We start from the raw sequence: 14293 nt of genomic DNA, 5'->3' as shown, positions 1-14293 counted from the left end.
TAGGATGTCATCTATGATATTACAAAACATAATTAGATTTAATTCAGATATTTCGGAAATGAGCGGGTATAAATTATTCAGCTTGATCCTCTTCTATATATTCTCAAAAGAGATGCCTACATAAAATAAATAAATTAAGGACGTGTGGAATCACATAAATATCTTTAATTTCATGTCACCCATAGATTAGATTTCCAAAAAATTCCCCCATATCTTCACCATTTGGTGTAAGACCTTATATCATCGAAGATTCCCTCGGCACTCATTAAATAAAAACCTATTCTGGAATGAGATCCCAAAAATCCTTATTTGTTAATTTTGAATAAGGATCCAGTAGACCTACAAATCTCAACAGGGATGCAAATATCACATTAATTTGAAGGAGTTTTACTCGAACTACCTAATACACTGATAAAACTAGTTGCAGCAGGGTGTCTGAACTGGCTTGGGTAAGAAATTTGAAGCAGAAAAAAATGCAAAAAATAACATCAAAATCATAACTTCATGGCTTCTTCACAGAAAAGTTGGTATTTACTCTCCCCAAAATTCAGGAATTTATTTCGTTTTCTTCCTCCTTATATTAACAAAATATAAAAATAAATTAAAGAGACTCTGTCTAATGCTATTTTCCATTTCCAGCTCGCCAATTAGTTGGAGCGCTCACAAGCTCAGCCGCAGACCGAGCCACCGCCGAAGCCCGTTCAGCAGCAGCGATGGCTGCACGAGCTCTCTCCAGAACATCTGATGTATCACGTGGCACCTCGCCCAGAGATCCAACGGTCACAAATGCACTGTTTACCTTTTTAGGGGATGAGCTGGCATGAACTGGCGGTTGGGCTTGACTTTGAGCTGTTAATATGATGGGGGGTTCATGGACTTTTATCTCAGTGTTCATGATTTCAGAAGAGGTTAAACCTTCCTGTAAAAAGTATTAAAAAATAAATTTTATCACTCTACAGCGGGAGAATCCTATTTTTTTTTATGTAGATATGGGCAAGTTTTACAAGGGATAAGACTAGGAGGCACAAAGAGGCAGTTTCTCAAAATCATGATTGCAGATAAAGTGGGCTTTCTATAAGGAATCCGATACTTGACGATTTTTTTTTGGTAAAATGAAGGAATAAAATCACGGTCAGGAGATCAAATTTAAGAATTTTCAACAGGAGAACAAATTTTTCGTTTTATTGGGGAGGGGGAAAATTTTATGGGATACAAAAAGATGAGGCAAGAGGTTTGCTTTGAAGAAATAAGATGGAATATTTAAGAGGGCATTTTAGAAGGGATTTGTTCATTTCCTGAATTTTTTTTCCAGAATAAAAGTATCAAATTGTAATCACGAAAGAACACAATTTTCGTCCATCAATGGGAGAAAAATAATTTTTGTTTACTTGCGTAATGGGCAACTTTTTAAAGTGTTCGAATTGGGGGTATTATAGTAATTTCCCTTTACACCGCTCTGTTCTCTTCTCTCTTCTTCATCGTGTATCCTCCCTATGGAGTTCAACGACAATGATGTTTACAGAGAATTGTCCTTAAAAATGGAATAAAAAGAGATAAATATTGGGCACTAATGAAAAATTTCCATACCAGGAGGTCTTCATGCTTCTTGCTAAACTCAATTTCAGTACTGGAAGCATCCCAGTTGATGCTGTACTCCAAAGCAATCCGTCTCAAAGACTGGAGCTTTGCTTCGGGTGCAGGGGCCTTGATTGAGAGTTTCTCAATTATCTGTCAAAAGAAATCAACAGAGGTCTTAAACACTCCTACGTGGGGAATCAGAGGTATGATTTTATTTTTGTATAATAAATACTATGTTATAAATGATAGAGTTCCTAGAGTAGGCCTCACTGGAGGAAAGGGTTGTGGTGAAAGAGAGAGGATGGAAGAAAAAAAATGTCTACATCCCCTTGGGGGAATTTCAAATATCCATTTCAACAACTTCTTTACTGTCCTCTTAAGGGGAAGGCTACAGGTATTTAATAGAAACCACCCTATGGCCAAATGAAAAAAATATAAATATCAAACGTGGAGCATTCCATCAATATCACTTGTTGGTGTTTGAGCCAGTTCATAGTTCGGTGGCTCCTGTGCTCCCTTTGGGAGATCTACCAGGGCCAATTCAACAACTTGTTGACTGTCTTCCTTTTGGAAGGACGAAACGTATTTAAAAAAAATTACCCTAAAGTCAAATGACAGAATACGCCAAACAGGGTTTGAGATCCTAATAAAAAAGCTATAGAGACAACTTCTTGGCTGCCTTCCTTAGAAGAGGGATACTTACATTAAAAATGAAACTACCCTAAAGTCAAATAAAGGGAAGACCCCAAACAAGGTTTGAGGATCCTAACACTCACCATTCGATTGACGTTCGAGTCAGGTCGGAGTTCGGCAGCGGCAGTGACAAAATCTTTGCCGTATTTAGTGGTGAAGAGATTTCTGACCTGGATCAGTTCAGGCAGGTCAGAGCATCTCGGAGCCGCGTAGATGATGCTGGCAATTGCTTCCTGCAATTCCGAGGGGCAATCTCTGTTACATGAATAAGATATCCACCCATAAATAACATGTTGCAGCTATAATTACTAAAAGAGAAGGTACTACATGCATAAAAGTCATGAAATTTAGCTTTCCAGAATGCACGAGATATATGATGTGAAGGGGATTTACCATTAATCTTTGTATCAGATCGAATACTTCTATGACTAAGGATTTTTGCGTGATCATGTGATACAATGAGACATGCTGGAGGGTGCAGAAAAGGAGATAAATCGTAAGTATAAAATAGCAAGAAATTTGGTAAGATATAGCAATAAAAATAACTTTGAGACCTTCGAGTGTGGATCGTGTCATAAACATAACATAAAAAGACCATCCATGAGTTAGTAAAGCGTCATGTTTAAGTATGAGACTGTAAAAAAATTAAAAGATTAAATGATAAAATGAATATCTTTGCGACTAATGAGTACGCATGACGCTGAAAAACTGAAGAATTCCGTCTAATTACCTCTGGGTTTCCAGCATTGGGACACGAGCAAGCACGAATTCACAGAAAAGTTCCACGATCTCATAGGCAGCAGATACATTTTCTTCGCGAATGATATGTTCCACCTGATTAATACAAAATAAAAAGGAAGATGGTGATGGTCATGATGATGATGATGATGACGATGATGATGATGATGAAGCAATTTCTCAGTTTGGCAACCAAACCCTGATGCGAGCAATGGCCTCCTGACCGCTTTGAAGGTATTGAGCAATCTCCTTCCTCATCTGCTTCATCTGAACCTCCCGCTTATTGCGTAGCAGTTTGATCCGTGAGATGGCAAGATTCAAACATGTCTTACTGCATTACAGAAAAACAAAACGAGAAGGATATTGGAATGATGAGTTTTTTATACAGAATACTCATATTCTAAAAATTGAATTCCAAGTGGCCAGACAAACATCCATTGTAATTGAACTGGAAAGAAACTGAAAAGGGGCTGAGTAGAGATGATAATTATCTCAGTACTTAATGTAAACAGAAAACTTCCCATGCAGTCTCACCTATCAAGACATGGCACGAGATGGGGACTAACAGAGGTCTTTAAGATGGCAACAATTTCACCAAAAAAAACATGGTTAGACCTTGATAGAAAGCAATCAAAGAAGACCCAAAAGACCATTCAACAGTAATATAATTCCACAAAAAAATAGAAAAATGAGACAAGGTAGTCAAACAGTCTCCAACCAACAAGACTCAGTGAGGGAATGGGGATAACGCCAATTTCACCATAAAAGAAATTAAACTGGAAAAAATAACAAACGATTCAATTCACACCGACTAATCAAGCCGAACATGGAAAGTTACGACCAATTCGAAGAAATTGGGAATCCATCATGGATCGAATAATCTCATGAAAATAAAAATTTACCCATCGCCGAAGATAATATCACTCATAAGCAAGCAAGATCATCACCGAAACCTCGAATTACGGAAACTATCATCTGGGTTTCTTTGAATTGCGATAAATCTTGGAACTTTAAGAAGAAAAACGGATCAAAATATACAGAAACGAGTATAACATCTAAATCTTACCATCTGGCCCCCAATACACCCCTATTGAACATGTTTGAAATCGACGACATCCTCCCCCGAAGATCGCTGACTCCCAAAAATTGAATCTGGCCCAACTTTCATGTATAAAACCAATGTATTTATGTTCTTGACACAGTCTGAATGCATTCTGAGAATGCATTCCGTAGAAGTCAGTTATTCATCTAGAATGAGCCTAAAATGCATTCTCCAAATTTTCCCAATAGTGCAAATCCTAAACCATTATTTACTCTAACAAGCCATCATTAGAAGTGATTCTAAATAGTATTTCCAGCTGATTATCCACAAGGCTCTAGTAACATGCTAATTAATGCATTCAACTCTAATAACATGCTAATTTCATATGTTTATTTGCATTGTAATTATCATATACTCATGGTATCGAGGTTTGGAATGATTAAATTTGCTCAAGGAGCATCGTCTGATTTTTCTTGATTTTATGGTTCTTTTTTAGAATATATGACTTCCAATTTTTAGAGATATTAGTTTTACAAGTCCAAATATATTTTATACGATTTACTTGAGTCTCTTATGGATTTTTTTTATTGGCAAAAAACATGGTGCTGGGTACATCCAACCTTGCGGGTGTGTTCGTACACTGACCCAGTCGTGCCCTGGACGACACCCAAGGGGATTTTATATCTAAGTAGATTGTTTATCAGCGTTTATAGGTATCGAGCTAGCATAAATATCCCAATCAGATCCCACTCGTCCACGCCCATGTGCAGGAAAAAGAGAAGATACATAAGTGATACCTGGTAGGTACTCGGAGAAGGTCGTTCCTGCCGACGTCTCTCCAAAACCCCTTGCGGCAGTGATGATGCATAGAGCGTGCGGACACCTCCCCACCATTGACAGGTGGGATCGACGAGGTGTGTGGCGAGGACATCAGTCAAGCGAGTGAGCGAGCGCTCCTGCCTCACGTACTTCATGGAATACGCCAATTGTGGGGGCCAATCGCCGGAAGATGATCATTTGTGCCAGCATAAATATGTGGAGCCGGCGTAGCAAATTTGATGCTTGGAGTGTGCGCAGTCCAACCCGTCGTCCGCTGATGTCAATGTTGAGGTGCGTGGCAAGTTGGACTATCAGGCGAGAGGATTAGCTCTCCTGCCCCTCCTTCGACAATGTGCGACGCGTGCGAAGAGCCGACAAGCCAAGGCGTTCAACACGATAGCATCCACGAGCTGTCGGAGGGATTTCCTGCCAAGAAAGGAAAAATGATGTAGGGGTTTGTGTGTGTACCACGTGATTGACAAGGGCATCTGCTGTCTAATTTCCCTCGCGCAGCTAGTGACGAATACTATTTGTGCGAGGGCGGCACCACATAATGTCCTGCCATACGATCTGAAGTCCCCAACAAAGAGAATACTCCCTGCAAAGAGTCTCTTATGGATTTGAATTGCTTCATTGGGATTTAATGGCGTTTTGGCATGTGTCACATTTATTTTCCTCTATTTTCTGCCAATGATGGGCCATGTCAATCACCAGAAAAATGCATTGTTATGGCTATTACGTATGTGGAAAACTGTTGCTTGATGAAAGGAGTGGGTGGTGAAACTGGGCTCGTTCTATTAGTTTATTTTATTTTACTTCTTATCCATGCTCCTGCTCATAAATTTGTTAACAGACGACAAACATCACACTGCACAGCTAATTAAATTAAAATAATTTATTTTTTGCATTTAAAAATTAAATTTAAATTATTGAAATCATATACATACATTAAATTTAATTCCTTGTTAGTCAAAAAAATATTTATAAAATTCTGTGAATATTGTAAATATACACAGATTGATTTGTACCTTTTTGGGGAAAGGGGAATTCAGCAAATTCTGAAGAAATATAGAAAAATCCAAATAATTCCAGAAAACTAAAATTTCTTTTGAAATGTATTGTCTAGATAAGATCTATTCAATAAAAACTAAGAAATATTATTAACTTTAGAGGAATAAAGACGGGGATATATGAGAAGTAAAATTACATATCATGACATTTTCCAAAAATATATAATACAAAATATATTACTAGATTAAGTTTTAGAGCTCCAGCATTAGTTTTTTTTTCCAATCTTTAAATGATCCCATGGTTCTGACAATTCCTAATAAAGTCCTTAAACACATATTATTTCATGTAACAAGCTCCCTAAATTATTTATATATTTTTCAACTTTTTTCCAAGATATTATTAGTGTTTCTTTGTGGGTGAACTTCTTAAGGCTCGCTTTATTCCATAACTGAATATATCAGAATTAATTCATATAATTTGGTGTGTTTTGAAGTTATAATACTTTTACGCCGAGTTTATAATCAATAGAAAAACTAATAGCAAGAATGACTAAAAATATGGATGGAGTAAAACGTATAAGTGAAAATGAAAGCCTACTAACCCTACAGTTGAATACCAAATTGGATTCATATGTTATTTAAGACTCCAGTTTATACGATCGTCTTTTAAAAATTTCGATAGTATGAAGTAAGTAAAGGTTGAATCCACAAGCAACATGTATTGAAAAAGAAAACAAATTGTTTAGGAACATATTTTTTTAGATTTTAGATTTTTAAAATATTTTTATGGATTTTAAATGATTTTGTAAGCATTTTTTTAATAAAAACATGACCAAACAAGTAAAAACTAATTTAAAAGATCCAAGTAATTTTTTTATACACCAATAGTAAAGTATGATTTGTTGGGTTGTAGTGGCCTAGATCTGGTTGAACAAATCAAAAACGATGCGCAACGGAAGTCTTTTTTGCGAATCAAACGGCATTGACAAAAACCATTGAAACGGCGTACCTTTGCACGAATCTCATTCGTGATTTCTTCGATCCCGGAGCGAGACGAATCGAGCTGCTCAAGTGTGCAGCCTCTAGATGTATCCACGCGGTCGTCGGCGCGTTGGATCTCCTCCTTCTCGTAGACCAGCCCTGTTCTATCTCCGTCGGCGTCGTTACGTTGTCCCGATCACTTCAGGGATGGAGAGGAGGTGTGGGGAGAGTGGAGAAGAAGGGGAAAGAGCCCTGAAAAATTCTGGCCTGGGTGAATTTCGTTCAGGGCCTTCCCCTATTTATACTAAGTGGGTATTTTTCATAAAAACCCCCAAAACTTAAGTATATCTTCCAACGTCCAAAAGACCATTTGCGTGTGACCCTCTAGGCCCATGTATCAGTCTAGTTAACGACTCCAGCGGCCCAATAACCTTTATTGGCCTTCCAAATTAATTAACTATATCATCATATAGATTAATTAATGTCGGATCGATTTAACCTAATCGATAGGTCGAGACTCGAACACGTGGGGTGCCAAGCTACACCTCATGTCCTAGAAGATATAAAGGAGTGTGTATCGACTCACTCATGGAACTTGTTCGTCATCGGTTACCGTGTATGTATAATCCCTAATCCACTTGACGCTCCTTTGACGACTTAGGGTATGGTCAACTGTCAAACCCTAATCGGTCATCCGAGTTAGTACTGATGCATTTGGAAATCATCGGAGAACTCTTCTCCAATATTTCACTGCCTTTGCCAAGGACTTAGTTGCATCGTCTTCCTTGAGCTGTCACCTCTTATATCGAGGGTGGACGATCCCATCTTGACCACTCAACCGCCTTTGTGTACTTCTTGATGCACCCGAACTAAGACCGTTTAGAATCCCATTATTAGAGACTCGTTGGCCATAGCCAAAGTACAACCGTCCGTCCACAAGACGTCTTTTGTGTCTCAGATCTAAGGACCACTTACACAACCGTGACGTGAATCAACCTGATTGACAGTTCGGTATAATACCATTCAGGGATTCGTACGGATCAATTCAGTGAACTCTTTCCACTAAAGAGCACCCACTATATATCCTTAGTGTCGCCGCACTAATGGCTACGGGACCGGCCATACTCATCATATGAGTGAGGCTAGATAGTGCTATTCTATCTGGATACTTCGATGTCCTTCTCATGTATCCTTCGAATAGGAATGTTTAGAACACATGCTTAAAGACTAGTGATCTCCGCATTACGATCTCATCATAATTCACTAAGTCCGATCATGTATTCATGGACTTCATTATACACATCACACGTGCACTATAATGAATATGTTCTATTAATGTATATGAAACGGGATGTGGAATGCGTGATTGGCTTGCCGGCCACATATATTTCCATCATGATTTTAATGAAAAATTTTGGAGTTGTTAGGGAATTTCTTTATTGAAAACATTTAAAAGCTAAACAGAGGTCAATTTTGGGTCGATTTGGTTTAAACATGTGGGCTTGGTCAGGCTCAGACTGATCAGACCAAGTCTAACTGATTTGCTTAACTGTTCCAATGATCCTAGCCCGTAGGTTGACTGGCGATTGGGTCTTTGAGGGCTTGTAGGCTTTATGGGTGGCATTGGATGGCTACTTTCAGCGTCTGGCGATGGTGAGATGTGATGGAGGAAAAATCTGCAACTTTTGCTAAATGAGGGACTTTTTAGTATGCTTTGGTACATTCGAAAAAATGTTATTCAGGATATCCACTCAAAATTCTACTTTTGTAAAAAATTCAAAAAAAAATATGCTAGAGATCAGACAAGTCTTGTTACCAGTTCCCCCAAGGGCTGATTGGTAATTTTTCTCCAAGAATATTGATCAAAATTGAATCGTTCCTCCCAAAAATATTATATAACAAGAATGTGTCCTTTAAATTGAATTCACTAGGCCACCAAAAATAGGTATGGAGAGGAATCCAAGATGGAATACAAATTGAGGGTATAAGAGTTTAAATAGGAGTGCCCTATCTGATGGATATTTTGTTTTAGTCAAGCCAATTACTCCACCATGTTTATTTAAGTTAAGTCAATTGAGAGCGTCACATTGATGAAGGATGAGAAATGATGATAGTAAATGTTCCATGGAAAAGTTTATTCGATATTGTGTACCTTCTAGAGCACAAGGTGTAGTTTAACACCCTATGGGATGGAAACTTAACCTACTGATTGGGCTAAATCAGTTTGTAGTTAATTGATCTATTCATTGATATATTTAGTTAATCAGGTTGTCTAATAATTTATATTTGACCATTAAATTATTAAATAGAATGATACATGGGCCTAGAGGATCGCATAGACAATATTATAAGGGCATAGGTGGATATACTGTTAATGGATTTTTGTGAAAAACTTTTGAGTAAGCTATTAATAGGGAAGGGGAAACAAATTTGGGTACCCAAGGCAGGCCTAGCTTAGTGGGCTTGGTTAGTTTCAAACTGATCAGACCAAGTTGACCTTGTCAGATTAGTGGTTCAAATGATCATGAACGGTAGGTTTAATTGGCTACTGGGTCCACTGCTGCATGCATGCATTGGACGTGGCATTTGATGACCCCTTGCAACATCTAACGACGATGATGTACTATGGCGGGAAATGGGTAACAGTGATGTGCCTTTCAAAAGGTAGGTTCTGAGTATTGGGAGATGGAATGTGGGATAATCTAAGAATAATTATACATGCGCCCGAAATGGATTAGGTGCCAGACCATGTGTGATCCCAAAAAATATTAATTAAGTTTTTTGATTAATGTAATTATATAGGGTGTGAGCCAATGTCCATGTCTCATTAAGTATTTATGAATACAGACCTGATTATTATTACGTTATGATGGTTATAATGAAGTCTAAGGATATGTACAATTTTAATATATTATGATACAATGATAATGATGCGACCATTTATCTTGAACATAATTATAAAATGATCTTTTTAATGATAATCAATAATTGCATTGAAATAATCAGCTAAAGTAAAATTGTCCAAGAAATTGTGATTAATATGAAATATATTTTAATTGATAAAATAAATATTATTGGATGGATTTAATATGATTACATGAACATAATCTTCTAGACCTAGGTATCAACACATTTCAATACAATTTCAAAGAATTTTTAATTTTTTAGAAAATTGAGAAAAATGATAAGAGTTTAATCAGCATAAATCTGAATAAAAAATGTAATTAATTGGAGAAGGTTTGAAGAATACTGAAATATTTTTCTTCGAACCAATAACACCAGTAAATTATTTCTTGAACCAAGCTATAGAGACATGTTTCAGGCAATAGATTGATTTTTTAAAATGTTAGACAATATCATGAAATTCAGGCTTTTTAAATCCATATGAGTTTCTATATAGATATTTTATGTCAGATATCCATTCAAAATTCTGCTAGAAACAACTAATTGACAAATTTTGCACCTTTTTCTTACATATATAGACAAAAGTACTCTAGTTATATAATATTTAATGAAATGCCATAAATTTATGAAAAACTAAAAACTTTATTGTTGGTTTTTATTTATAAATGTATTCACTAGGTTTATATTTTAACTTATAAACTGTTTACATCTTACTACATGATAGTTTAGATTTGTAAGAGCTAATATCGATGTTTTAACTTTCATCAGAGCATTATACTCTTCTGCCATATTTTGCATTGGATTATTATTTTTGGATTCTATGGTGAACGAGGTCACTTCTCCTCAGGTTGACATTGTTTAAATAAGAGATATTGGGATGTGAAATTATACTACTAAATATTTAAAACATATTTATATTTATATTTTTGAAATTTTTTTTTATGATCTTCCTATCATTTTTCAGGGTATACACCTTCTTGTGGGTAAACATCCTGAGAGGTTTTATTTTTGGAAGATTTCACAGATCTGAAGCTTTAGCTAATGACTGGAGATATTTTTGTCAAAATTTTCCTTTTTCCTGGTTGAAAATGAATGATATAATCACAACTTATGATAAAGAATGATTGATAATCAGGTAATGGTCAATCATCAGACAAGTATGAGTTAGTCTAAATCAAATTAAGTCCTCAGAATGTATCCATGTGAAGTAGACCTCTGTCATAGATGTTGACAAAACATTAACTCCAAGGTGAGTTCCTTGGAGGCACATTTTGATGGCAAAGCCCTCAAGTTATTTACGTATTTTTTTTCCTAGGTTTAGGTTAAAATTTCATTTCTAGTTAATGTTTCCCTTTGTTCCTCATTGGGCCTATATATAGGACCCCTAGGTTAAGAAGTGAAGAAGTCTCTTTTGAATTTTTGGGAAAAAGGAATAAAAAAAAAGGGGAGAGAAAGAAGAAAAGAGGGAGAGAGAGAGAGAGAAGGGCGGAACGGGAACGGGGCCGACTTTGGTCGCCCGGCCCGTTCTACCCCCCCTCCTGTTCCGTCTGGACATGCCGATGGAACCCTAGGCGGTCGCCGCCGCTGCCGCCACACGGGGCAGCTGCCCTCGCACAGGGCCGCCATCCTCGCACGAGGCCGCCGCCCTCGCACGGGTCCGCCCCCACTAAGCGGGACTGCCGCCCTCGCACGGGACGGCTGCCCTCTCACGGGGCCGCCCCCACTAAGCGGGACCGCCGCCCTCGCACGGGGCCGCCTCCATCACGCGGCGGTCCCTGCGGGGCCGCCGCCGCCCGCCGCTCGGGACTGCCTCCAGCCTCCCTCGAGGGCCGCCTCTAACCGCCCTCAACGGTCGCCTCAAGTCGCCCTCAACGGTTGCCTCCAGCTGCCCTCGACGGCCGCCTCCAGTGGCCCTCGGCCGCCGCACGCCGCTGCCCTCGACTGCAGCCCGCCATCGCCCTCGGCTACCGCACGTTGCCGCCTGGTGTAACACGACGCGCCGGGATCGAACGGCTCGTGTTTACATCAAAGGAGCTGTCGTCTTAAACCTGAAAAGACCTATGAACTACTCTTGGGCTGAGCCCTTTCGAACCTGAAATATGGGCTGATCGAAGCTCTCGGGCCAATCATCGTCAGCACGGGCGTGGAGTTGACCGTCCGGGCGTCGTAACCCTTCCCGATAATCTGAGGTGGCGACGGATTTCCCTGCTTCACGCCACACATGTTAATCCGCGGGCTAATATACCGATGGCGAATTTCTCTCGTCGCAGCGGCGACGGTTTGGGGGGGGTCTCCTGGGCGGAACTGAGTCGACAACGAGGTCCTCTGAGTCAATGGTCAACCCTCATTGTCACGTTGGGGAGACCTGGCCGCAGGAGGCGGCAATTCAGGCGCTCAGGTGGGGCATCGGCGGTCGGTGTGGCGGCAATCGAACAAGGCCCGTCCCGGGCAGCAGGAGGCACGCACAATGGCGACCTGGTGGCCAGCGGTAGGAGGCCGCGTCGGCGGAGGAGCATCGGCGGCGGCGCAACGGCGGCGGCTCTAAGGCGGCCGGATTCCAGAAGGCGGCGGCGCGGCTGGCTTGGCGTGGCGGCCGGTGGCAAGAGGCCACAACGGCGGCGGGACTCGACGACGGCAATAACGGCGGTGGCGCAGGGCGGCGGGAGCTTGGACTCGGCGGCGCGGTCGGAACGAGGCTGGACGGCGGATCGCGAGGGGACGCACGGCGGCGCGGCGAGGCGAGGCGAGGCGGGTGCGTCCAGGCGAGGCGGCGTCGTGGGAGCGGCCGACGGCGCACTATGGCGGCGGCGCGGCGGCCCATCGAAAACCCTAGCTCTCTCGCTTCTTTTCTTGACGAAAATGCCCCTGAAAGATCAACGATTTATCTCGAATGCCCTTTCTTTAAAACCGAGTCACACTGAGTCGACTCGGCGCGTGACTCGACGGTCACTTAAAACCGAGTCAGCGCTGAGTCGACTCAGCGCGGGAATCGGCCGGGTTGCGCTGAGTCGGCTCGGCCGATGACTCGGTCTTCTTCTTCCTCTCGCCTAGGCTAGGCACGGTGTCTCTTCCCCAAGGGGGCCAGGGGTGGAACCCCCCCTCCCTTTCCCCCACAACCTTTTCTCAATTAAAAAAAAACAAAACAACAACTCCTCCCTTGGGAATCTCTTCCCTTTTATAGGGAACGGGAAGGTGCCCTAGGGCCCGTTAGTGGAGTGGCCCGATAACAAGCGGATCCACCCCTAATGGTCCTACAATTAAACAAAACAAAATAAAACTGACTAAGATAAGATGTCAAGCATCGGCGAGGCTCGTTGACTAGGCCGCAGGCCCTTAGCGGGCTTTGATGGTCCCCTGTCTTCCTTAGTGGCTTCGATGGTCCTCCATTATCCTCCCGAGGTGTGAAGAACTTGACTCTGGCGAGTTAGAACCATTCATCTTCGTCCAGGGGGCGGGGATGTCGCATAACTCGGGGACAACAGAGTAAAACTGCTCCTTTACCTCGTGATGATACCTCATCACCGCCCTCGGCCGCTACACACCGCGGCCAAATACATCTTACACTCAACCATGTGGTCAATAGGTCACATCATCATTTTAGGACAAGATACTCATATGACATGTCAATACCCATATTTTATGTCTTTATTACAATACTTCAGTCTAACAGACATCATTTGACAAGTGAAACATGATGGCCAATGTGGACTTATTTACCTACCTCGGTAATTATACCCAAAGTAGTATACTATTTTATTGAATTCAAATATTTATAATACTTGAAATAAGATAATTTGAGATATATACCGGAAATTTCAGAAATTTTCTAACTTAAATTCATGGAGGAATTATAATGTTGGTTACCTTTTATGGCTTGCGAACTAAATGAGAAATCTGTAATTACTCAAGTTCAAAATAAGCCAGTTTCCCTGTCTTAATTTGACATGCATATTAGACACATTTGACTGTTTAATTTTTGTAAGTTTGAACTCATCTATTTATTTTTTGAATTCCATGTAGGCATATTTTGCCCTAATATTAGATTATCTTCTCTTCTAAATGAAAATTTGCACTGGAAATATGTAGAAATATATCTTGCATTCTATAGAAAATTACAGCATCTTTTGAAAAAAATTTCAAGATCATTTCTTGCTAAAATCATGCCATATCCATAGGATTGAAAATCATTTTTTTTCAGGTTTGAAAAAATTTATAAGGAGGAGATTATTGAGACCTACTATTTGTCCTGTCATCGACCTTAACCTAAATATCATCACTTGGGATTATTACTACCATTTTTTGAACTTTAATAGAAAAATTCTAACATCTTATAAATACATAGGATCTAAATGATTTAAGAATTTAAAGGGGATAATACCATGCCATAAGATTTTCCCCATTAGAGACATTACCAAGAGGATCATCTTTTAGAGATATTTTCAAATTTTTTGTAGGTTTTATTCAATGAAAACTCTACTTATAACATCCATGAAAATATATATCATCTATAATCGTATCGTTTGATATG

General features: G+C 40.0%; 1 protein-coding gene and 1 long non-coding RNA gene across 3 annotated transcripts; both read right to left on the bottom strand.

The window, feature by feature from the left end:
- Positions 1-483: 483 nt before the first annotated feature.
- LOC144703514 (Regulator of Vps4 activity in the MVB pathway protein) lies at positions 484-4224 on the bottom strand. Of its 2 annotated transcripts, none has more exons than XM_078575687.1 (6): positions 4076-4224; positions 3208-3340; positions 3002-3105; positions 2355-2526; positions 1588-1728; positions 484-919 (listed from the first exon to the last, which is right to left on the bottom strand). In XM_078575687.1, exons 1-6 carry the CDS (start codon positions 4123-4125, stop codon positions 623-625), a joined length of 897 nt encoding a protein of 298 aa, XP_078431813.1. In that variant the 5' UTR covers positions 4126-4224; the 3' UTR covers positions 484-622. The 2 variants fall into 2 exon arrangements, with proteins under 2 accessions (XP_078431813.1, XP_078431812.1); XM_078575686.1 differs by lacking the exon at positions 4076-4224 and adding an exon at positions 3544-3677.
- Positions 4225-11162: 6938 nt separating this feature from the next.
- LOC144703565 (uncharacterized) lies at positions 11163-13094 on the bottom strand. The gene is made up of 2 exons (XR_013581554.1): positions 11858-13094; positions 11163-11746 (listed from the first exon to the last, which is right to left on the bottom strand). It is a non-coding gene; the product is annotated as an uncharacterized LOC144703565 (long non-coding RNA).
- Positions 13095-14293: the final 1199 nt, after the last annotated feature.

The sequence above is a fragment of the Wolffia australiana genome, chromosome 5, assembly GCF_029677425.1.
Source record: "Wolffia australiana isolate 7733 chromosome 5, ASM2967742v1".
Lineage (NCBI taxonomy): Eukaryota > Viridiplantae > Streptophyta > Magnoliopsida > Alismatales > Araceae > Wolffia > Wolffia australiana.
Note: the sequence above shows the minus strand (reverse complement) of the source record. Positions and strands in the feature narration are given on the sequence as shown.

Excerpts from the sequence above, each read along its gene's own strand:
- LOC144703514 (XM_078575686.1), bottom strand. The coding sequence starts at position 3,662 with ATGGTCTTTTGGGTCTTCTTTGATTGCTTTCTATCAAGGTCTAACCAT. Across the intron at positions 2,527-3,001 it reads CCAATGCTGGAAACCCAGAG|AGATTGCCCCTCGGAATTGC; the intron begins GTAATTAGACGG and ends TTCATGTAACAG. Across the intron at positions 1,729-2,354 it reads ACTCGAACGTCAATCGAATG|ATAATTGAGAAACTCTCAAT; the intron begins GTGAGTGTTAGG and ends TTCTTTTGACAG.